We start from the raw sequence: 23,013 nt of genomic DNA on the forward strand, positions 1-23,013 counted from the left end.
CGGATAGGAGAGAGCCAGTGGGAAATAGATATATATTTACTAGTTAATTAACATTTCTCGCTGATTCATCTTCTTCATCCTTCACATCTTCCCAAATCACTCTGTATCTACTTGTTTTCTCCGACTATCACATCTTTTGGGTCCACTCGCTTCCCATCCAACTTCCATATACTCCCATCCAGAGCTGACCTTCTCGCCCACTGTGTCACTACCTCAAGTGGTGAGTCATCCATGTAAAAGGATAATGGAACCTCAAATGCTTCTACCGTCATATTCTCCTCCGGGTCAATCTCCTGCCATTTCTCCGTTCTCACTGTGTCAAGTTCATAAGCCAAATCCATGAGCACAACTTTGATATCCCTCCTCAGCCTTATGTCATCAGATGGCAGCTTGTGAAAATATTCATCCTTGATATTCACTGCATCCAAGTGAACTGGTCGTGCCAACACTACATGTTCCAACTTTGGTAGCGTGGCAATGTCCCACCAAAGCCAATGGCTATCCACGGGGGCACCGAATAAGACCATGCGTTTGAGTTCTGGCCATAACCGCCACACATCTGTATGCGAATTTGAAACACTCAACATAGGATATTCCTCCAGGCACGTAAATTCTTCCAGCCTATGAAGTTTCTCAAATCCATCTCTCAGCGTCTTCCGCACGCTCAGGTGATCTTCCATTGGATCCAAGCTCGCAAACGGCATCTGCACTACCAGCCGCCGTAGCGTCTCAGACACCTCACAGAATAGTTCTCGTACCCATTGAGCTGTTGGCAAATCATCCAGCGTGTTTCTGAATGGAGCTATATACAGCTCTGAGATGTGCTGTAGCGACAAGACGGGTGGCAGGCTCGGCACCAAGCGCGGCATGCACAGTAGGATATTTGCCAGCCGACGGCTCGAGTCAATGAACATGCACCGCTGTCGCAGCAGCCGCGTCGCCTGCGCATGTGTCGCCCGCGATACCTTCGTCAACGCCAGCAGCGTTCGAGTCGTGGCGTTAGATGCGGGGAAGAGCAGATGCGGGTTTGGCGGCATAACTGCTTCGATAATGAGGAGAAGCAGTTCGGGTGGTAGAGTAGGTGATGACATCATGTATGTTGACCTCAGCGTGTAAGTCGATTTCTTGTATGCTGACTCGGACTGACAGAATAGAGAAGGAAACAGCTCCATCGGATGCAAAGTGAAAGACGCATCTTTAAGTAAAGAGGCTAGGAGGATGATCTAAAGAAATAGAAGCCCCAAAGCTTTCAGCTCCTTGCCCGTGACCGTTTTGTGTGACAAGTACATGTAAAGTTGGTCGAGAGCGGCAGCTCGGCATGCTCTCCTGTTGGCCCCAAAATGGTAGCTGAACTTAAAAGCTTCTTCCTGGCACGGGGTACCCACGGAGTAAAGTACATATGAAAGTAGCCAGGATCATCAAAGAGTAGAAATTATAATAAACATTATTACTACACCAAGCCATACATGCCGGAATATAAATTCAAGGGGCCTTTTCTAAACAATATTAAGTTTATCTATACACCATTTGCTATTAATAGTAGTTGCTAGGTATATTTGCGAAGATATACCTGGTAGACTATCCCACCTCCACTACTACCAAAAATGGCATATGTGTAATATTGTAATAATAAGCACTAGCGAATTTTTATTAAAGCACATTTATTATAATATGTCTTAGTCGTATATAACGCTTATAAAAGTAGGTGTGCGGAGAAATACAAAGTATTAATACTTATAATATATCAAAGCTTTATTTAATATAAATAACACTCATTTAAATTAGTTATAAAAGTTTTACATTATACAATATTCCTTGTCCTATCAATTGCTTATATATATACATGTATATACCTATACTTACTTTTCCTTATGTATTACCAAGTTATGCAAAGAAACTTAATAATTCGTTTCCTATAAACCACAGTTTAGTTCCTTGTAAATGTAATTCTTTATAAAAGTTAGCTCTATTAAAATAATTTGGGGTAATTGGTATTATTTGCCTCAGCCTTCATCTTATTTTAGCGTAATATTGATAGTAGAACAAACTGTTGTATAATAGCTGCAAGCAGCTGATAGTCCAGGATTCGATCCGTCTGCCGCTAATAAGACCTGTGGGTCAGTGCTATTAAGGCTACATGTATGTAAGCTACCCTTAGGGTTAGAATAGCTGCTGGCTCAGCTGCCGGGATAGCTTGATTCGGTATCGTGGATCCATGAGTACGCATGAGAGTGTTGCATTTCAGCCCGGTCTTCCATAATGTGTATTTTTTCCATCAATAGATAGAAGTATTGTAGGAAGTATACGTAATCGTAATAACTAATTAAAATATTTCTTTGGTTCAAGTATCATAGTATAAGAACTTTTTATAATATAGCTTTACGTATAATATATAGAACTATAAAACTAGCCAACAAGGATGCTGATACTCACCCCAAAGAATCCCCACAAGACATGCTTCGTTATCAAATACCCAGCTCCCAGAGTTTCTCTTCTCGTAGAATGTTTTGCCGCAATAGATATGGGCTATCTACTCTTCAGCCGCTTCTATACTTTCTGGCCTTGGTATCAGACCCCTTTCTTTGTACCAGCCGAATTCGGGCTGAACGTTTCTCGTGAGCCTCGTATATTGGCAGTAGTCTAGCGTGGAGGCGTCATTTCTTTGGGCCAGGATCCTTGAATTTCTCACCACGCAATTCCGATGGCATTTCCATGTTCCTTTTCCAAGAAGACGACATTAACTCTATATCCATTCAAGTATCACATATCTTATGCCTATCTTCAAGAATAGCTCAAAGGATTGGTACACTTACTTTTGGAGTGTTTGTTAATGGTGGTATAGAGTTAACATGAAAATTTTCGCCATAACTACTCGTCTTTCTTCCTATTTCCTCTCGTTTGTTTTAACAAGGGCCCAATCGAGAACTACATGACGAGGCGGTTTAGCAGGCGCAGCAGCAACTCATCAACCCGAGGCATGCGTGAGATTACCGATAACTCAAAGTCCTTCTTCTGGCGTGTCCGACACAGTTTGACATTTCTGAGTTTTGTTGCGTCTTCTCGGGCCTATTCTTTTGCTGCTTTTTGGATGTTTCAGGAACCTTTATGTGACCACTAATCTTCTCCAATTCTTCTTGACAAGGTGTAATGATTTTGTTCTCAGTACATACCTTTTCGGGCTCCGAATCTACAAGCAGCACATACATTCTTATTTTCCTTGTGTTTCCCCCTCTTACTTACTCTGCTTCTGTTCCTTGTCCTTGGCATCGAAATTTACCACGTGGTTGTTCGCAAGACCATAAATCTCTTAAAGCGTTATTTATTAATTTCCACACTCCTTTACTCATAATGGTAATAAAATCCCAGGTCGATTGATTCCAGTACAAACAACTCGCCACTGTATTTGTGGACTTGTTTGTTATCTCCGAGTATCCTCCAGGCGTTCCATATCTGTTTTGGACACCTTTAACGTTGCAGCTCCGCCCGAGGGCGTGGAGGTAGAGAAGCTTCTCATGGTTGGTAGCCTCGCCAATGTCACCGCCAGGGAGATTTCCCCGTTGGTTTACTGGAAGTCATACCCTCGCGTATCTCTCCTTGGAAATCTCTATCCCAAAACGAGCAGGAGCGTTCTTCAAAACAGACTGGATTCTTCCTTCAAAAGACTTCCATTCTTGATTTTCTGGATTTGAGACAACTATATACACTACATACGCGTCGCCCTTATCCAGAAGAGTAAAAGACCTCCATTCGAGTTTGCGGTTACCAGTAAACTCTTCGATAATCTTTGGCCATATGGTTTTTTGGTAGTAATCTGAAATTTGCTTGTAGGTAGTAGATTTTGTAGTAGATGCTGTATCACATGAGACATATATCCATAATTTCAAGCGTAGATTGCTTACATCCTCCCATCTTATCTGTTGTTTCTTCCCCTCCTTTTTCGCGACTTTTCCCCGCCTTTTCAAGAAATAATGATTTTCGCTTTAAAAGTGAAATGTTGATCACAGATATCGGAACAAATGAGAGATTGGCTTTTTTACCAGAGAGACTTTATAAAAGTAAGCGGCGTAGAAGAAAAAGGCTCACTTTGGTGATCCAATCATGCCATTGTGTATACTTGTTAATGTCAGATTCATGATGCTCAATCTGCTCTTCTTCCATTTGATTCGATTAGTCAGCTTAGAACGTTTTTACAGGTACTATTTCAGGCAGCCTTGATCACCTGAATTACGTGCGAGTTCAACACATGACCAAAGTCTTTAGGCAACAGGGTGTTTCTTCATAGTTACCTAAACATTAGGGACTTTAGCAATAGAATGCTAGCACGACAATTAAATGGAACTCAAAATTAGCATTCGATAGTCCAGAATGGTGTGCATAGACTTCATTCATCGGAGCCGTGATCTTAGGGACCCGCCACCGAAACTATTTACAAAAATGTCTAATTTTATTCTTAATTCCCTTATTCTATAGTGATCTAGTAGGAAGAAAGAGGCAACATCACTTGTCAGACAGACGCGACGCAGCTTTCGCACGCTAGCCTGCTTAGATCTGGCAGCTGTGAGTGAATTCGCACGCAAGCTACCTGATCAGATTGTTCCATGTTAAGAAGTTGGACACTACTAGTTGAATGTAATTCTGGATATATATTACGGTATTATATTAGTTATATGCCATTTAACATGCCCGCTGCTTGAGTTTGATAGTTTCGACACTCTTCTCTTTTTTACTACTTATCAACTACTTGGTATATACAAGCTCTGCGTAGGCACGATATTGTAGAAACGGTATTGTAAGACTGTTTTACCACCTGCCAGCTATTTCATGTTGCTAATATATACCTCCATATGGCTCAAAGTACCTACTTCAGAAGATACAGGTTACAATAATGTATAAAATATAATACAAAAATATAGAAGTCTTAATAGTATAATATAGTTATATTTTATAGTATATATGTCGCTAAAGCTTATATACGATGAGTATTAAAACATATTATAGCCACTGAATTATACATATTTTCAGTATTTAAAATACTTATTAAACTTGTTTATATATAATGAGATTGTGCTTTTTATAGTATACACCATGATAATATTAAAAATCTTTATAAATATATTTTTATTTAACAATTATCTTTAAGAATAATTTCACTACTGTTTCAGCATTGTAATATTAATATATGAACTCTTTGAGTAAAATATTATATTTATTTACTTTATATTAATTACCTTTTACTGCTAAATAAGTAATATTAATATTATTTTCAGATTTGTAAGATAGCTTATTTGCAGGATCTTACTAAAATTCTCTGAATTTGTTATAAATATTACTAGCGTATTAGTAGATGCATAAATTCCCACGCTACTACATGTATACAATACTTGAGGGTACGGAGAACACACAAGGCTCTAGGATTCCATCGCCTATCTATCCAGGGGCTTAGCTCATGTCCAAACACCGATTTACTTCCCGATTTCCCAGTCATGGCAGCCATACGCGGGAAAAGGGCTTTCTGGCTGTTGGTTGATAATTCCGCTACGAGTTCTTCCTTCTCCTGAAGAAGCCCCCAAAGTGTTTCACAGGAATAGGAACTGCCAAGAAGACTATAATCTCACCCAACAATAAATTTTTGGCAAGTTTTGCTGTCTTGTACCAATATATATGTAATAAAAACGCAGGAAGGAAGCGGCGTTCGCAACAAGTAACGCTAGAGAGCACAGTGTACTCCCCATATATAGAAATATATCACAAATCACATTCTTTGAACCCAGCTGTAAATGCCAAGGCAGTAAATCATCCGACCCGAACTCCCAGAGAACGGCATTTTACCACTTCACGGGGACATGCAACAATACTAACCCCTGCTGCTGTAACTCCGAGCCTTGTTTACCAGCAAGTCAATCGCCGGGCCTTGAAACATAAGAAGCCGATGGATGTTACGCTTACGTTCCGCATGTTTGCGTCTTTGCGTATTCGAAAACTACAATGGGCTAGTTAGCTCGTTAACAAACACCATTGTCCAAAAAGGGGATACGATTTGAAAAAAGGAATATTATTGAAATTAATGGCATTATAATGCGATCACGGAACTGCCACAGATATCACCAATCAACTCAGCTTCATATCCGGCACGCTGTCTAGTATATTGTAAAAAGATAAACCTTCTCCCAGAAACCGAGCTGTTCCATGATGGAAAATCTGTAACAGCAATACTACCTAACGCCACTGAACAAATTTGACCAAATGATACGCCCCAAAATGTAATTTACTCAAAAAAGATAATGGCGCGGGTGCCTAGCTGTCACCACTTGAACACCGTTCACAAAATTTCCCTTCTAGCGCCTTCATGCAAACTCCATCTTTCCCCACAATCATTCCTTCCATAACTGAATGGCAAGTTGCAAGTCGCCATCGCCATCATCTCCTCCTAGGTGTGCTCTCATAACTGTAGTCCATGCTCCATAGCTGGTCCCACAAAATCGAGCTCTTCAGAGGGCTCGACACAGTTGAACTCCTCTGTCGGCCGCTCCTGTGGAGCTGTGGCTGTGGCTGTCACGAACCGATCAGTGACTCAGGGCCCAAGTAGAGAATCAACGGCTCGTACCTCGGGGGCCTTTCCCGACTTATCTTGCACCGATATCACACTGCCTCGCTGTCCCGCATCAGTATTGGTAGTGCTAAGTATACTGCCTTGTACCGGGCTTGTGGCAGTTGGTGTATCAGGCGGAGCAGCGCGGAGGGAGTTGGTCTCGCTCGCCAACGCGCTGTTTTTCAACAGAGCTGTTCCGCCGCTGATATGGAACGGCAGGGCTTTCTTAGACCCCGAGCTACTCCGGCGGCTTTCCAAGCTCTTAGAGAGAGTCTTGTTGATTCCTTCGATGCTCGCTATGCTATCCCGGCTCCTTCCTTTCCCTTTGGCTGCATGGGATTGAATATTAGCCGTGGCCTCGACATTAGTGGCGGCAACGGTTGATTTACCCATCCCAGGTGTTGCGGGTGCCCCTGCTTTGTCCTCTTGAGCATCGATGAGATACCATCGTAAGCCATCTGACAGCTGGAAGGGGTTATCATTCTCCTCTTCATTCGAGTCAGTTTCGTTGTTCGTCTGGAGGCTCTTGGAAAGGTCTACAACACGCTCCTGAATCTTTGAGATTCGCGCAACAAGCCACTCCCGATGTCGTAGTCGATGAGCATCTTGCTCACGGAGGAAATAGTGCGGGAATCCCACATTAAAGGCGGCCCAAGCTCCCGCTTGCTGGTTCCGTGTTGGCAAGAAAAGTGCCAAGTCACCCTCCTTGAAATTCCTAAACGCAATCTTGTTATGAGAGTCTTTTTGTAAGCCATGCGCCCGATCCCGATACGATCGAGCCTCTCGTTGCCACTTCCGAGCCTTGTGCTCTGCTTCCTTGACTCTATGGTATATGGTGTCGGAAAACAAGTCGGCATCGAAAGCGCCAAGCTTCTCTATGAAGGCTTGGTATTTCTCGTCTTCGACCGACAGATCGGTGCTGTTGACCCAGTAGAGAAGCTCTAAATCGGCACTATCAGTCATGGCGCGACCACCTAAGCTAAGTGACCGGCGGATGGAAGATCCAGGATCCGAAGAATCGTTTGGATTTGCGGGTGCCTTATCAGATCGAGAAACCCTCGTAATCACCATTTGTCCAGCGTCCCGGCTGATAGAGTATCCTACACGTTCAAGTAGTCTGGTTAGGCGATCATTCTGAGAGTAGAGCCGCTGAGTTAGATCCTTGGTTCGTCCGTCGCGTGCTTCGTACTTGGCATTAAGCGTAGAGAGCTTCGATTGGACGTCTTCGAATCTCTGCTTGAAGAGACGAGACTCTTCTTCGAGGCTGCCAGCTTGAGATTGTCGCCATGCAACTTCTTCTGAAAGCTCCGCAACCTTCTTCTCCTCCTTTTCGAGTCTCTTGCGTAGCATCTCAGATCCAGTCTCGCCATCAGACAGCTGGCCGCGTAATTGGTTCAATTCCTCTCTGCTCTCTGTTACTTCACGTTCTAAAGCAGTTACCTTGGCCTTCTCCTCGGCAAGATTTTCTCGAACATGCATAGCAGACATCTCTTGTGATGAAATTTTCTCTTCCATCTGTATCAGCTCTGACCGAAGTTCCTTGACTGAAGTAGTAGCCTTGTCAAGCTCAGATCGTAAAATCGAGGCATTGCTTCCAGAGTTTCGCAACTTTTCGACAAGATCGGCGGCACTGGATAGAAGAGCTTCGGCCAAATCAGCCTCGTCAGTTGGCATGGCGGTGTCTGATGATAGCTCAGCATATAGCTTCTTCAGCCATTCGAGTCGAGACTCGGCGCTTTCTTCTGCAGCCTCGAGCTTCTTCGATGTAGCCCGGGCCTCCTCACGAACAGAACGTAGCCTTCGTTCGGAAGCGTCGAGCTGATCCCGTTGCATCTGTGTCTCCTTGCGTAAGAATTCAACTTGACCCTGAGTTTTAAGTGCATCGTCCTGCCGTTCCTTGTTGAGTTGCTCAATCTCTGCCTCAAGAGCCTGGATTCGCTCATCAAAAGTGGCCTTCTCATTCTCCCGGGATTCTCCAAAATGGTCCATCTCTTCCTCAGTATCCTCCAGCCGAGCTTTGAGCGTTTTGATCTCGCCCTCTAGCGAAATCCTTTCATCCAAGAACTCTCGCTTCAGTGCTTCCATGTTCTCAAGGAGATCTTTCTTCGTCGAGTTCACTTCTTCAATCCTATCTTTCATGTCATCTCGTTCCGTGACGCGACTGTCAAGATCTTTCTGAATATCTGCTGAACGCTTCTTCTCCGCGCGAAGCTCGCTTTCCAATTGTGCTATCCGCTGCGATAACTGTTCTGTTCCTTCTGATACTGGCTGGCGGTCTTCAATACGGGCCGACTTGATTGACGATATCGAATTATGCCTCGAATGCCCATTCTGCTGCCCTGGAAGCGGGAATAAGTTCCCTGGACGCGAGGCTTGGCTCTGCCGATGGAGAAGATCTTCGAGGCGGCGCACTCTGCTGTCGGCAGTTTTGAGTCTGTTTTCCAGCCTGGTCTTTTCGTCTTGCAGAGAGGTAATGAGATCATCGTCACCACGGATTAGGAGTCCACTTCTTCCTAATGCCGCCTCATGCACGCTTCCGTTCTTAAATGCTTTGAGCCTCTTCGCTTGCTGCTTAGTGGGGGTGGTGAGCTCTTGCAGGAGTTTCGCAACGTCTTCAACAAGCTCTGGGTCTGCGTTTCGTTCTTGTAGTATCTGGAGAAATTCTTCTAGCTCATTCTTCCCAACAGAAGGCCAGGGGATATCCTCGCCTCGCAGGTTAACTTCAAGCCCCATGACATTGGTATCAAGACCGGGTCCATAGGTACTTCCAACCATCTTTTGCCACTTTTTTCGTCTCTTTGACTCTTCGTCTTGAAATAATGCCATTTCGTTGGCAAGGGTCGATGAATCGGCTTTCACCTTGTCAATCCACTCCCGCCGTCGGATTGCCTCTACCATGAATGAGGCATACATATATGGCAGCTGCTGGATGAGCCGTAGGTAGTCAAAGGTTGTCATATCATCTTCAGACTGATTTAAGATATTGATCTGATTCCTAACGCTGCTGTGCAGAGAAGTGATTTCAGTAATGCTCCGCATGAAGCTAACAGAATCTGCAGCAATGCTATTTCGCGATCGCGTTGCGTATTGAACCATCTCATCCATCTCCTTTGCTCGCTTTTTAAGAGTAGGCATAAGTCTTTCGGTGTGAATAGAGGCAGTTTTCGAAGCCTGGGCTAAATCTCGTTGCGAATTGCCATAGCTCAGCGCCGTATGGTAATCTGAATCGATCTGTCTAGCCACCACCTCGATATCCTCCATTAGCTGCGGAGTATCATTGTTATGGCTCAAAAGAGATCGATTCATTAGTTGATCAAACTCGGCAGAGAGCGTTCCAAGCGCTTGATACATCTGGGTGGCTGCATTGTCAAGTTCGGTGGCTTTCTGGGTGAATCTTCGCTGAGCTGTGGGAGCTAGTTTAACGGCCTTGTTGACGGTTTCGAGTTCGATTAAGTCCTGTAGCGTAGAATCGGCCTTGTTCACTTGTCCGCGAGTCATAAATCTAACCAAGCCTTGTGATATAGGAATGCTCCCGGCTAGATCAAGATAATGCTCCCAAGACGACACAAGCTGCTCATACTCCGCCAAGGCTGGCGTAACCCATTTCTTAAGTTCATTGTACTTCGGCTCGATCTGCCTGACGCTTATCTCAACATTGGTGACGGCGGCGTCCAAGCATCTGATCATAACGTCTATCTCGTCATATCGGGCCTGCGCGTAAGCATTCAATTGGCCGCAGTCCCCCATTATCCGCGCTGCCCAATTCCGGCGGTCGTTGCATAGTTCTTGCCATGATGTGATTGCCTGAATATTCTCGATCGAGTTCGGTGCGTTGGGGATGGATTGACGCCGAAGGGGTAACGCCTCGGAGATGAGCGATGACGCACTACCAGGAGAGGTCGGGTGCGTGACACGAATATCGTAGAGGTATATCTCTTTCTGGGGAAAAGAGTTAGTTGTGATCTCTCGCGCATGTATCAAATGGTCGTCGCATACCTCTGCGTGAAGACTCGCAAACTTAACGCTGCGGCCCTGGGGTGTCAAGGCAATGATATGCTGTGGTGAGATGGAGCTATTCCGAGCCACCCACGTCTTCAGGTCGTCAAGACTACAACGATCACTTAGCTCACGCGTCATATACAGCATCTATAGGAGCAAATATTACCTGGAGAACTGCGCAGTATCGACCTCCAGCCGCTGGCCCGTATGGGCAATCAACACCTGTGTAGCCATCCCAAGACATCTCCCGTCAAGCACAAGGCGGCGCTGGGCGGCTGATGATCATACAGAGTGGTATCTAAGAGAGTCGAATAACGAGCTGACAGGGGAATCGTGGCTCTCGGGGGCACAGGAGAGACAAGCGACTGCAATGCGCCGGTATGGAAGGGTTTGGGATGACACAGGCTGCGAACCCAAAAGTCAAAGCGACGGTTGAGATGCTCAACCTTATCGGGGCCCTACGGCCGGCATTACGTTAGGTAGTGTGACAGGTGCCTTGTGACTTTTGGTAGCGCTGAGACTGCCCTGCATTACAGGGGAGCTTTGTACCGCCGTTAGATAAGCACAGCCGTTTGTGGCTCATGCTGCTAGGTAGTGAGCTATCGCGCGCGCCACAGGCAGCAGCCACGACATGGGCTTTGCTATTGATGAAGACTCAGTCAGTTGAACGAATCAGCGCTATTCACTGGGTCCGAGCAGGCTGCAAAATGAGTGAAGTCGACGAGCCCATGACCGGTGTAGACGGCGGTGAATCCCGTCTGCCCCTTTCCGAGGATGAGACGAGAGTGCTGGAGCTGTATGACAAGCTCCAAGAGCTGAGGCTTGAAATCGCCATAATCAACGCGCAGCAAGCCGGTAAGGCCATTCGATAAGACGCGCCATTGAGAGTCATATTACACTACTCACACAAATTTCTGGTGTCTTTAGGTAGAAATTATGATGGGAGCAATATCACAGAGGCACAAGATGCGCTTCTTACAGCAAGAGCAAGATATAGGCTACGAAACGATGCAATTGAGTCCGTAATGATGGCCAACCCAATCCTCAAGGCAGTCCACAACGGCACACAGGCATCACCAATAGAGCGGCACGTATTACTACTGCAATTACTATCACGGACCCAGTGTCCATGTTGAAAGTATAAAAAGGCCCTCCCTTTGCTGACCGAACTACAGGGATCTCTTCCCATACGTGCAGGAGAGAGACGAGACGTCCATATCCGTAGCCCAGCACGCAGACAGCGTGTCAAAGCTCCGCGATGACCTGACCGAAGTCCAGGTGCAGAGCATACGCGTATGTCGCGAGAACATGGAGCTTACAAGCGAGCTATTCGCACTGGCAGAGCAGGCCAAGCAGAAGAAGGCCGTCCGCGTCGACGACCCCCGGGTCCAGCGAGAGATTGAGAAGCTGACGAGAGAAGTCAAGACCAGCAGGCAGCGGTGGAGGGTTATGAAGGGCGTCGCTAGCGGCGTCGTTGCTGGCAGCGGCATCAATTGGGCAAAGGATGAAGATCTATGCAACATTGTCCTAGATCCTGAAGACGAGGACTAAGATAGTAATTGGTTTATGAAGATACCCCATGTACAATCAATATTCTATAGACGCCTTTCCAGCAGCAGCGGCTTATGTAGACATCGAGCTTATTGCCCTAGCATCTCACGCTTTTCAAGCTATCAAGGGTCACTAGAGTTCCGCGGTGATGTCTACTTTGTCTTATCATTCGCCTTATCCTTCACAACTCAGGTCATCAGAGGCTGCTGCAACAGGAACCTGAGCCATCGCGTGTCAGATTAGCTCTAGTAAGTCTAGTACAAGCCAAATCCAGAAAATACGGTTTCATAATGCTAAAAGTGAGGGGTTATTGGAAGCATCATAGCCGCTACATAGTCCATGCTGTATGGTATCCTCATAAAAAGGCAGAAACAACGTTCATCAAGACGCGCCTCTTCCAGCGCGTGGGCTGAATATTAAAGGAAGCAGGTCAGGAGAAGACGCTATGTATCTTATATACGCATGACTAATCAGCCGCCGGTGCGCAAGATCAGAGCATCTGACAAGTCCAGGGGCAAAAAAAAAGAGCGAAAAAAAAAAATAAAACAAGCCTTTACAAGTATGGGGCATATTAAATGGACCCCAAGAAAATCGAAGCCCTGGAGTGATTTTTTCAGAGTGGGCAGCAGGGCGGTGCCTTGCTTGCGAGTGCTGTAAGGGAGCTATGACCACCACCCATTTTGCTGCTGGGAACCACGTGATGGCGCCTGGCAGCTTGTCATTGGGCGTCGTCGAGATAGAGCTGAAATTGATTAGAGCTCGCGCCGTCTTCGTCGTCTGATCCCTTTAATATGAAGGCACGCAAGCGTGTTGTTGGATCAGCCAGAAGGGCATATCACTCGCTATCTTTGTTTACCTCTCGCGAAAAGGGGTGGAGCGATGTACTACGGTACTCCATAGTAATACTAGTAGTAGGTGGTAGTAGGAGTAGCAGTAGGAGTAGCATGTACATATTGATGATTACAGGCATACTCCGTAGTTTTTTATTTACTTTTTCTCTTCTCTCCGCTTTCAGTCCCTTTTTTCCCTGCGCAGAGGCGTGCGCGGGGAGTGTGAGAAGGGGGAAAAGCCAGAGGCTTCCCCATTTGGCTGGAGGTGCGACAGGGTCGAGGCATGTACTGCACAGTACAATTTCTCGGACAGTCACTTACGCCTGCGTGACAAACATCCAAGCTCCCACTGGAAAATATTGGGGTGTGGGTGCGTGTGTGATGTCGCGTACCTTATTAGTGCGCCTGCGCTGATGGAGTAAGTACTGTAGCATTATCGTGCCTAGCATTTGTACGGAGCACCGCGCCAGCCTCCAGCTGAGACCGGTTTTATTAGCTGCTCTTTGCCTGCAGAGCCCCCTAAGCTTGTACCATGCTCGTCTCAGTTGCACATCGTTGCCAGCTGTTTTGGTCTCAGACCCGATGCGCAGCATGGTATTCGTACATCGTTTTGAGCACTCGCTAGGAAATACTACCTCACAAATAATTCCGCATCGGAATGCTGCAGGCATTGGAGGGGCTGGTCTTTGCTGTACGCGTCTCTGTACTCTGCGCGATATGTGCGTAGCCGCTAGAGGAATGCGCCATCAAAGACAAGCTCAGTACAGTATGTGATACCGGTGCTCCGTACATGTGCGTGTACCGGCAAGTCGAGCGCGACGCATACCCGAGGCATATTCTGCGTGGATATTTGAAGGTATTTCAACTTTAGACACAGGCGAACGTATCGAATAGACCTGTTGCTAGCTATGAGATGAACAATTCAGCTCATTACGCGGATATATGATGATTCAAGCTTGCGGCATGCCATTGATCCGTAAAGAGTATTCTGAGAGTGCCATCGCTACCAGTACGTCTAGGTAGGGAAGCGCTGCAGCAAACAATACGTTGCAGCCAGAGCTACACCGTATGATGAAGCGCCCAGCACTTGGTGCTGCCTAATGCATCGAAGACCTGTGGCTTTTCTTATGTATGGATCATCAATACGAGTCTGATTTGATTCCGCATGTTGTTGTAAAGCACTATCCGTTATCAATGCGCCTAAGCTCCTTCACACCCGTACGAAGCAGTAGCGGTAAACTCTGCTGCTGGTAGTGTTTGCGAGCGTTTGCGTGTACCTTATCTGACAGAGGGGAATCAGAAAAGATACCAAGGGCAAAGTACCAGTACCTGCAAAAGTCGTATGACGGTACAATGCGTCATGCAACACTACAAGTACACCCTTCTATGGGCAGTTCTAGCCTGTGGTGGCACGGCTTCCGAGTGCTCCGCTGCTCCACGCCAGTTTTGGAGCATCAATTGTCTGCCCGCTAGCGAGCTCTTCTTCGTGGTCCCTCGTATGGATTTTCTTATGCAGGCTGTGACGTTGCGAAGGAAGCGTGCGTACCTTAATTTGTTCACTGGAGCGGCCTTTTGCCCTTACCACCGAGATCTCCCTAGCAATGTGGCCGAGGTACCGTAGCACGACGGGCCTTTGTCCCTCTCTGGGGGTTCATACCCAGCATACCAACCCGGTCTGGGCAAATATTAGTAGTGCTACTGCTACTAGCAGCATTGGCAAAAGTCTATGCCGAGTATGGTATACAAGCACGAAGTAATGCCGCGTAGCTCTTGACAGCGGTAGCACTCACGGCACGGCCGATGGAGCAATCAGCAGCAAGAGGCTAGTAGCTGTAGTAATAAGTTGAAGTAGTACGGAGCCAGAGTACTCCAGCTAGCCATAGCCAGCTCCCCGGCTCGTTTCAATAATGCTTCGAGAAGGCCGAAGCACCGTAGAGTACGACAATGCGTGGTACTGTCCAACTGCTGAGGTAGCAGCCGTTTGCGCCAGGCCATGCTGCGTGTTGCGTCCCTCGTCTTTTGGAAAACTGCCAGCACCACCTCACTTGTGCCCGCTAAGTACGGAGAATCCCCGTCGCCGAGATTGTCGAGCTACTGAGAGAAGAACCGCTGGACCGTGGCAGAACAGAAAGGCCAGAGCCCCAGTTTAGGTGTGAGACCAATATGAGGGGGAAAGGTAAAGAGGAGCTTCGCGCTAAAGTATGAGGATATTGGACTGTGGCAGCAGTCGGCGTAACTTTCTAGCACGCTGGCACGCCAATGCGTGTTTTGCAGTGAGGAGTGCGAATGATTGCCCAGGAGGCAGGGCTACATATCCATAATAATTTCCCATGGCTGCTTTGAGAAGGGCCATATTACTGAATACCTGTCATAATGTCACGAAGCAATAATACTTCTGGAAGCCGTGGCGGGCATCTCAATTTCCGCAAGTCAATGACAGACATGCCAATTGATCTAGGCCCGTCCCCTGCTCTGCTCCATGGCCGTGTTCAGCCGATTTGAGACTCGGAGAGCAAATGCTGCTGCTCGCGATAGCAACCATAGAAAGTACAGTAAGATACTTTGTTGAGCGCACACAAGCGCTGGCAATACAGGGAAGCACGTGTTAGGATTCAACGCGAAACCCGCAGGGCCATCCTATTTGCTTTTCAGCCGACATTCAAACCACTCAATACTACGGAGTGGTGGTAGTGGTAGTACTTCGTATTGGCTGGCATTAACAAGGGAGGCCGTGTACATACATGCAAGTGAAGCCTCGCGCACTCATGCCGTACTCCGCACCGTCCTGGCCAGCGCGCTCTCATACTACTGCCGGAATTGGGGGTTCCTCTGAGTCTTGTCGCTGCGCATCCGGCGAAAAGGCATGGGTACCGGTGCAAGGCACTGAGGTGTGGCACCGCCAAAATTATAAGGAGGGTGCCAGTAGTAGTACGGCAAGCAGTCGCATCAATAATATGGAGCGAGAGAGGAGAAAAGAAGAGGCAAAAAAGCGCAGGAGGGAGGCGCGATACCAAGAACTTCCTACGGCGCAGTCCAGGGAGGCAACACGGAGCTAATACTCAATGCTAATACCGCTACCACTTGGAGTACAAGTACAGCCACTCCAAGGATGAGGGAGGTATGGGCTGTGGCAAGTATACAGTGCGAGTTTGCAGACGGACGATGGGATACAAAGGGCGTGTACTGTCTGTGGGAGGGGAAGGCTAAGGAGGCCATGTACCTGTACAGTATTGCGCAATCAATAGGCCGAGCAGCACTTTGCCTGTGACCACCACCAGCCGACTCGTTAACTCTCATATGACGACAGCCCATAGCTCAGCTGGGAGAAGATGGACGCCGTGGCTAGTACTATGCACGATGGTGCTTCCGCGAGAGTTGGTCACGGACGAAATGCGCCTTTTCGCAATCAAGTACAGTACCTAGAACGCAAACAAAAGCTTGGATAAGGTTGTACATGCAAGATTATATCAAGAGGCAGCAGCAAACGCCGAGCAGTAGGGAGGCTCGCCTGTGTAAGTCCTTATGATGCCAGCCAGCCAGCTTTGCTATGGAGACGGAAACAGATAAACTACTTTGCTGCAAGGAAGCAGGCAAGCAATTCCTCCTGCTGGTTGTAGTAGGACTTGCACTATGCCAGGCTGCTGCCTGCCTGCAATAAATGCCTACAGCAAACATCCATGGAGCGGCTGGTTGACCAAGGCGCATCCTGCAGTTCTTTGGCTCTGTGTACATACACACATGCACGTAACACCGTGAGTAGCAGCAGGATGAGCAGTATTCATCAATTCTGCTCGGCCAAATATTAGTCATAGCTGTAATAATCGTATCTTACTCGTAAAATAATTGTAATAAAGCGCCGGAAAAGAACAACAGAGGTCCATTTCAATATCATACCGGCCGCCTCGCAAATTTGATAGGCAAGACAGAGCTGCCGCGCGAGGTGCGAGGTGCGAGGTACTCGGCAGCAGGCAAATAAGGGAGCAGGTACAAGTACCTTGCGGCCGGGAAAGCACCCCATGCCCAGTGTGTGCTGCCCAGTGTGCATTGCCCAGTGTGCGCCGCCTGTAGCGGTGCTCCGTCGCAGCTAGCACCCAGCAGCAAGTACTCCGTGCCCCATACGCCAGCAGTAGCAGTACCTGACTCCCAGCTCCCAGCTCCCACAGGCCAGCGCCAGCACCAGCACCAGCGCCCAGAGAGGGCACATTCGATACTAGCGGTAGGTACCCAGCAGCAGCACCCCCCTCACCCAGGCCAGAAACCGTCACCCCTCTAGGCGGAGGGTATAGAGCAGCGAGAAAAAAAAAAGGTGAGTGCGAGAGTGTGTGGGTGGTAGCTTTTTAGGCCGTTCGGCGCGTGCGCGCGTTCTCTCCGCAGCCCGCACTCCCAATCACTCGCCCATAGTAAAAAGGCTGCTTGGCCCTCCCCCCATACAGACTCGCTCCCCTTCTCCCTCTCCCATACAAATTCTCCCATACAAAAATCCTCCCATACAAACCGCACCCGCGTCCTCGTCGCAACACAACGCGCCTATCTTGTGAGTACCTCGCCTTCGCCGTGCATCCCAGCCAAACACCAGGTCACCAGCATCAATCACTCTCCCCTGCGCGCATTGGCTTTATTTTGCCGTTGCATCTTGTTTTTGCGTTGTTTCCAGCTTCGTTTTTTGCCTTTGCAGCTTTGCATCTACGGCCTCTGCATCTCTGGTCGCGCATCTCTGCTTCCTCTCATTAGCACGCTCTTCGCTTCTGCTACTGCGCCTTGAATAGATCAGCAGCGCACGCTGACTCCAGTGGCTCGCAATCAAGAGAACGAAAAAACTCAACGTCGCGGCCACGTTTGTCTTTGTGAAAATTTGTTCAAAGTACGAAGATGGTTTTGACTTTGTCATTTTTGAGCTTCAAATCCCCCAAGAGCAACACATGAAGTCTCAATTGCGTTTTGACAGCGCGCTTGCTACCTCATGCCGAGCTCCATCTACCTTGACACTACACCAAAGCTACCCCTCTACCTTGCCCACGTTCAATCATTCTTATTGCGCTTTGGCTTTGGCGAACGAGCTTAGCGGCTTCTTTGACGTGCCATGACAGCGCTCAGCACAATTTCTCTTTTTTTTTTTTTCAAACACCTTTTCATCACTCATTTGGCCTACAAAGCATTCGCGACTAACGCATCTCCAGAAATCAAAAACACATCAGACACAATGCCTAAGGCTGCAGCTGGAAAGCGTGGTACCAAGGACACCAAGTCCAAGCGTGCCAAGAAGGGTATGTGATTTCTTCAACCAAACGGCCATGCCCAAGAATTGTTGGCTAACTCAGATCAGACCCCAACGCTCCCAAGCGTGGTCTTTCTGCTTACATGTTCTTCGCCAACGAGCAGCGTGAGAACGTCCGTGAGGAGAACCCCGGCATCTCATTCGGCCAGGTCGGCAAGCTGCTCGGTGAGCGCTGGAAGGCCCTGAACGACAAGCAGCGTGCCCCCTATGAGGCCAAGGCTGCTGCCGACAAGAAGCGTTATGAGGATGAGAAGCAGGCCTACAACGTACGCAGATCGCTCCCTTGAGTTGCTTATGAGATCGTATACTGACATTCTCTTTTGACAGGCTGACCAGGAGGAGGACTCATCTTAGATGGGTGCTGGTCGCGGGAAGAAGCGCTGAATCATACCTGTGATGATTCTTTCTGCAATGATTCACGAAGCATTGGGCCAGGGATAATGGCAATGAGGCGGCGTGCCTTACTAAAGCCAAGCATAAAGGCCCATGCTGGTGATGTCGATTTCTTTGTATTATGGGCAGGACGGTGTTGTACGAATGCACGGAATGGGTTGCGTACTATTTGCTTTCAGGTGCCGGAAATTCAACGGAAACAGGGTCTCGCATACTTGTAATTGTGAACGGGATAGTGGCCGGCAGAGCTACAATGCGATATCGAATACTTTTTGCGTGAGCTTCATTCAACGTAATAACAATGGAGCCATTGGACCATGAATTGACAAGATTTAAATTCAATACTGCTTATTAATTCTGAAAATGTGACTACTACCCCGAAATCGAATTATGCCTCCCATCTGTTTTCTTTTGAAAGAACGCGACGAAGTGAGAATAACCTTAATCTTGAGCTACCATCATCGCGAAGCGTGGCTTCAATTATCAGGTTCTTCCGTATTTTCGTTTGTGTGGCTGGTGATTGGAGGTGGCGGTGTGCATCTCGGCACGGATCAATCTAGGCCTTGCGGAGCCTCGAGGCCGGAAGCCGGAAGGGACCCTCCGCCCGCAATCTATCCAAGCACAAACTACTGGTGACAGCTAAGAAAAAAAAGGGCGAGACGAGAAAATAGTAGCTGGAGAGGAAAAGGGGCGAGGCCCGGTCGACGGAGGCCCGGCCCGCCATCTCTTGCTCTCCACAATCTGCCATTTCATCAGCCTCAAAGGCGGCTCTGCGACCTTGCCAGAAGGAAGCCATTTGAGGCTGGTGAGGCCGAACCTCACGAAGAACCCCCGTCGTCCAGCCACATCCACCTCGAAAACCCACGCTGCGACTAAGGCAATTCGTGCTCGCCCACCGCTCAATCAGATGCCGGGCTGCTATCTGCTGGCCACCGTCGTGCCTCCACCGCAAGCGAGCCAATGGTCAGTGGGAGGAGGTCGGCCGCGATTCGCTGCTTGGGTGCTGGTGGACTTATGTATGTACGAACATGCTTTGCTGCATTCGGGCCATGCAAGTGCCGGCCCAATGCACCGCAAACCAGCGTCGGGTCGACACACGCTTGCTTTCGTGGCAGGCTCTGAGCTGCGAGCCTCCTCTGGCTCGAACCCACCGCCAGCAAATGGGGTGACCGGCGCTCCCTCTGCTGGTGGGCTCTCGCGATGCACCCGCTGGTCATCCGATGGTCTGCTCTGGGGCAAAAACTCAAAGAGTTTGGACATCTCAGGGTTTTCTGACGTAAAAGAACAAAAACAGGATGTGCACGAATTTATGCCGGACACGTTGGCAGGTGTCCATTCTGCTTGTGGCGCATGTCTCTCAACCCAATGCTGTTGGTGTTGCGACTGACACCTATTTCGCCCTTTTCTCTTCTGCCCTTTGATGCATTGGGCTGCCACCAATCTTCCGCACCACTACTACAAGCAAGCGTGGGAAAAGATCCCCTCCACGCTCCCGGATTTGAAGTTGCATGCTCTCATTGACTCCCCCCGCCCGCCCCGACTTTTAACTACCGGTCCACCCTGCCACTCCGACATTTCGATTTGATCTAATATTAATCCGACCCAATCTTCCGGAATCTGTCTGGCTTCTCTTCGTCTCGCTGGTTCACTGCAGTGACAAGGAACATAGGCTTCTCCCTTCTCCTCCACGATTGACCGATAGGTGCAGAGGCTCGTATATTGTATAAAATTTGCCGGTGATAACCAATCCACTTCTACCGGCGCCGGGAAGCGAAGTGGCTGGCCAGCTTATTGTGAGAGCCCGATAGAGTAGGCGCCGAGTGACTGGTTAATACTTCATTCACGCCAGCTCGTCCCGAATATCAATTCATCTTAACTGGTTATGCTTGGATAGGCCACTACAGTCATCCTGCAGTCCTCGCCTTTTGATCCCTTTTTTTACAATTGCTCTTCTTTTTCTTTTTCCAATTCATACAATCCTGCCATGGAGGTAAAGGTAGCCTCACCAATTGAGGATGCGGGGGCCATGGTTGATGCCCATCTCTTGAAGGGATGCTGTTTGGAGGCGGAAAGATCAGACAGTGTCTGGCTGCGACTCGAAGGTCTATTTCTTGCTCTTCCAGAGGCGAATCGGCGGCAGTTGCGGTCCCTTATCGACGAGATCAGGACCACTAGCTTAATTTTGCGAGAGCTGGCCGATCTATCCCAAGTTCACCAAGACCGCGTGCCACTGGTGCTGGATCCTCTCAATACCATCTTGCCGTGCCTGTCACGGTCTCTGAGGGATATTGTAACGCATTATGAGAACCGAAAATTGACCAAAGTAAACCGCTGGCGGACAATGTATCACGAAATGACTAATGAAGCCGGCGGTCTGCAGCTCCCTCAACGATTCGTCGTGTATAATCATTATCTTACAGCTATCCGGAACTTATTATCAAGGTAATAGCTTGCTTCTAATTATATTTTTCTAATTATGCTAATTTGTTTATCAAGATCGCCCGATTTTGATCTCAACATGATGGAAGCGTTCCGTCTGCAAATTATGAATTTACGAGAGGCAAGAGGAATTCGTATGTATCATCATGAATACAGAAATAGAAATAAGCATTTGCGCTAACAAGAGAATAGCTCCGCCTCCAATACAGGCTGGCCCTTTAGTCCGTTATGGGACCATACCTCCTGTAGAAAAAGATACCGTAAGACGGCCTCATCCTTCCTGGTTAGCATATTGCTTACATGTGTTGATACAGTCTATACATTGGGCCGAGCAAATATTTTCTCTACCTTTACCCTCTCGGTCACCTCTGAAGGGTGGGCTTCCGTAAGTGATTATAAATTCCCTCAATAGAAGTAAGAATCACTTATTCATTGAGCAAATCACAGATCCGAGTCATTTGGGCCACATCGACCATGGGGTCACTTGACTATTCCCACCAACTCAAAAGTTTTGTTTCGACGGTAGGTGCTTGACATACGCATGCTCTCATACTCGCCATTTCAATAAGTACGATGGTGTAGCTGACTATAATCCAGGCCCGTCGATGATGATAAAATCTCCCTTATCGCCTACTCTGATGGACGGGATGGCTCGCCTTACCTCCTGCTCCGAACCTTTTACATGGGTGGGCCGTGGTTCTCACTCCGCGGCGTTCATGAGCTGTGTATCCAGCGGGAGAATGATTCCATACAATTCAAAAGATGGAGTCGTTCTGAAAACTGCTCCAAGCTCTGGGCAACATTGCGCTTCCAGACCTGGGAAGGTACGTCATCTGTTTTGTTTCAAACGCTGAGTGCTGTACAGCCATACAACATTCGTCGCAACAATGATAATCTAGACATTGTTACTTACATATATTCTTTCAGAGCTGATTCTCATGTACAACACATTTTTGGCTCTCAAGTCTCGCAACTCCTTGACAGTTCAGATGGCGACCAAAGAATACGCTCCCAAGGGTGAACGCAAACTCTTTCAAGCGTGAGTTGCCTATCCTGAATGAAACAAACTTCGGTCCCTTTTAGAGATCTTTCTGACATTCTTAGCAGAACTATTCTGGATGACGGTTTCAAGCATTCACTCATTGTTTATGAAGATCGGCAAACAGGGGGCCGTCGCATCCACGTTGCCGTTTGGGAGGGAGAGCTGCGTCAATGTCCCGTCTGGACAGCCTTCGGTTAGTATTGTATGCCATACTGAAGAGTATAAAGCTAAACAACGTTGCAGTAACCCATCAATCTACGTCTCCTACCTGGCTCAGGCGAGTCAGTCGAAAGAGGATCCGCCTGGCCGACATTCAGCTGTACGTTTTCAGTCAGCAGTACAGGCAACAAACACAGCGAAAGGGCACCGGAGGGTCATTCGAACTTCAGTTTTGCAGCGAAGAAGGCAAGTGTTTAATTTCTTCTCTCCGTCGGATTCTTATGCTAACCTCCTCAAAGCTGCTCAAAGCTTCAAAGAGCTATTTTATGTCCCAGTCAAGTCCAATACATCCCGGCCCATCACGCCCAGGCCAATTACACCGAGAATTGTGTCTCGGCCAACCACTCCAAGGGCTTAATATCGAACGACACTCAATTACATTCATCTATTCCTTTCTCTTTTCTTAATTTTCTTTTTCAAAACTCTCCGCAGCGACTCAAAAATGGTGCAGTTACAGGCAACTCTTCACGACACGCTTCTTTTTACTTTTCGATTTATTATTTATACCTATACCCGCTAAACATTTAGCGACAAGATAACGATGACATGACTGATAATCCGACGGATATCCGGCAATTATTTTCTCTTTTCTTTTGTTGTTTGAAATATGGGCGTTGGAGAAAAGCTCACTCTTACCAAAAAGTCTGTATTGGATGATCATCTAAGCTAATTTCTA

The 23,013-nt window shown here is 47.7% G+C and overlaps 5 protein-coding genes across 5 annotated transcripts; 3 read left to right on the forward strand and 2 right to left on the reverse strand.

The window, feature by feature from the left end:
* Positions 1-18: 18 nt before the first annotated feature.
* GGI43DRAFT_393269 (uncharacterized protein) lies at positions 19-1,434 on the reverse strand. The gene has a single exon (XM_083204652.1). The coding sequence runs from the start codon at positions 1,170-1,172 to the stop codon at positions 108-110; it is 1,065 nt and encodes a 354-aa protein (XP_083064946.1). The 5' UTR covers positions 1,173-1,434; the 3' UTR covers positions 19-107.
* Positions 1,435-6,036: 4,602 nt separating this feature from the next.
* GGI43DRAFT_393276 (autophagy-related protein 11 domain-containing protein) lies at positions 6,037-11,084 on the reverse strand. The gene is made up of 3 exons (XM_083204653.1): positions 10,755-11,084; positions 10,586-10,697; positions 6,037-10,528 (listed from the first exon to the last, which is right to left on the reverse strand). Exons 1-3 carry the CDS (start codon positions 10,820-10,822, stop codon positions 6,572-6,574), a joined length of 4,137 nt encoding a protein of 1,378 aa, XP_083064947.1. The 5' UTR covers positions 10,823-11,084; the 3' UTR covers positions 6,037-6,571.
* Positions 11,085-11,172: 88 nt separating this feature from the next.
* On the forward strand, positions 11,173-12,537 carry GGI43DRAFT_150669 (centromere protein H (CENP-H)-domain-containing protein). Its single transcript, XM_083199427.1, has 4 exons — positions 11,173-11,443; positions 11,516-11,675; positions 11,764-12,387; positions 12,457-12,537. Exons 1-3 carry the CDS (start codon positions 11,236-11,238, stop codon positions 12,137-12,139), a joined length of 744 nt encoding a protein of 247 aa, XP_083064948.1. The 5' UTR covers positions 11,173-11,235; the 3' UTR covers positions 12,140-12,387; positions 12,457-12,537.
* A 5,632-nt stretch (positions 12,538-18,169) lies between these two features.
* GGI43DRAFT_379496 (high mobility group box domain-containing protein) lies at positions 18,170-18,598 on the forward strand (the record flags this gene model as incomplete). The annotated part of the gene is made up of 3 exons (XM_083202848.1): positions 18,170-18,233; positions 18,293-18,510; positions 18,572-18,598. The coding sequence occupies 3 exons, from the start codon at positions 18,170-18,172 to the stop codon at positions 18,596-18,598; spliced, it is 309 nt and encodes a 102-aa protein (XP_083064949.1).
* A 1,725-nt stretch (positions 18,599-20,323) lies between these two features.
* GGI43DRAFT_150267 (uncharacterized protein) lies at positions 20,324-23,006 on the forward strand. Its single transcript, XM_083199422.1, has 10 exons — positions 20,324-21,079; positions 21,134-21,210; positions 21,269-21,336; positions 21,391-21,461; positions 21,524-21,598; positions 21,674-21,900; positions 22,004-22,115; positions 22,184-22,311; positions 22,362-22,523; positions 22,577-23,006. The coding sequence occupies exons 1-10, from the start codon at positions 20,622-20,624 to the stop codon at positions 22,693-22,695; spliced, it is 1,497 nt and encodes a 498-aa protein (XP_083064950.1). The 5' UTR covers positions 20,324-20,621; the 3' UTR covers positions 22,696-23,006.
* The last annotated feature ends 7 nt before the right edge of the window (positions 23,007-23,013 follow it).

This window comes from Trichoderma evansii, assembly GCF_050947405.1.
Source record: "Trichoderma evansii strain SZMC 28006 chromosome Unknown GGI43scaffold_2, whole genome shotgun sequence".
Classification (NCBI taxonomy): Eukaryota; Fungi; Ascomycota; class Sordariomycetes; order Hypocreales; family Hypocreaceae; genus Trichoderma; species Trichoderma evansii.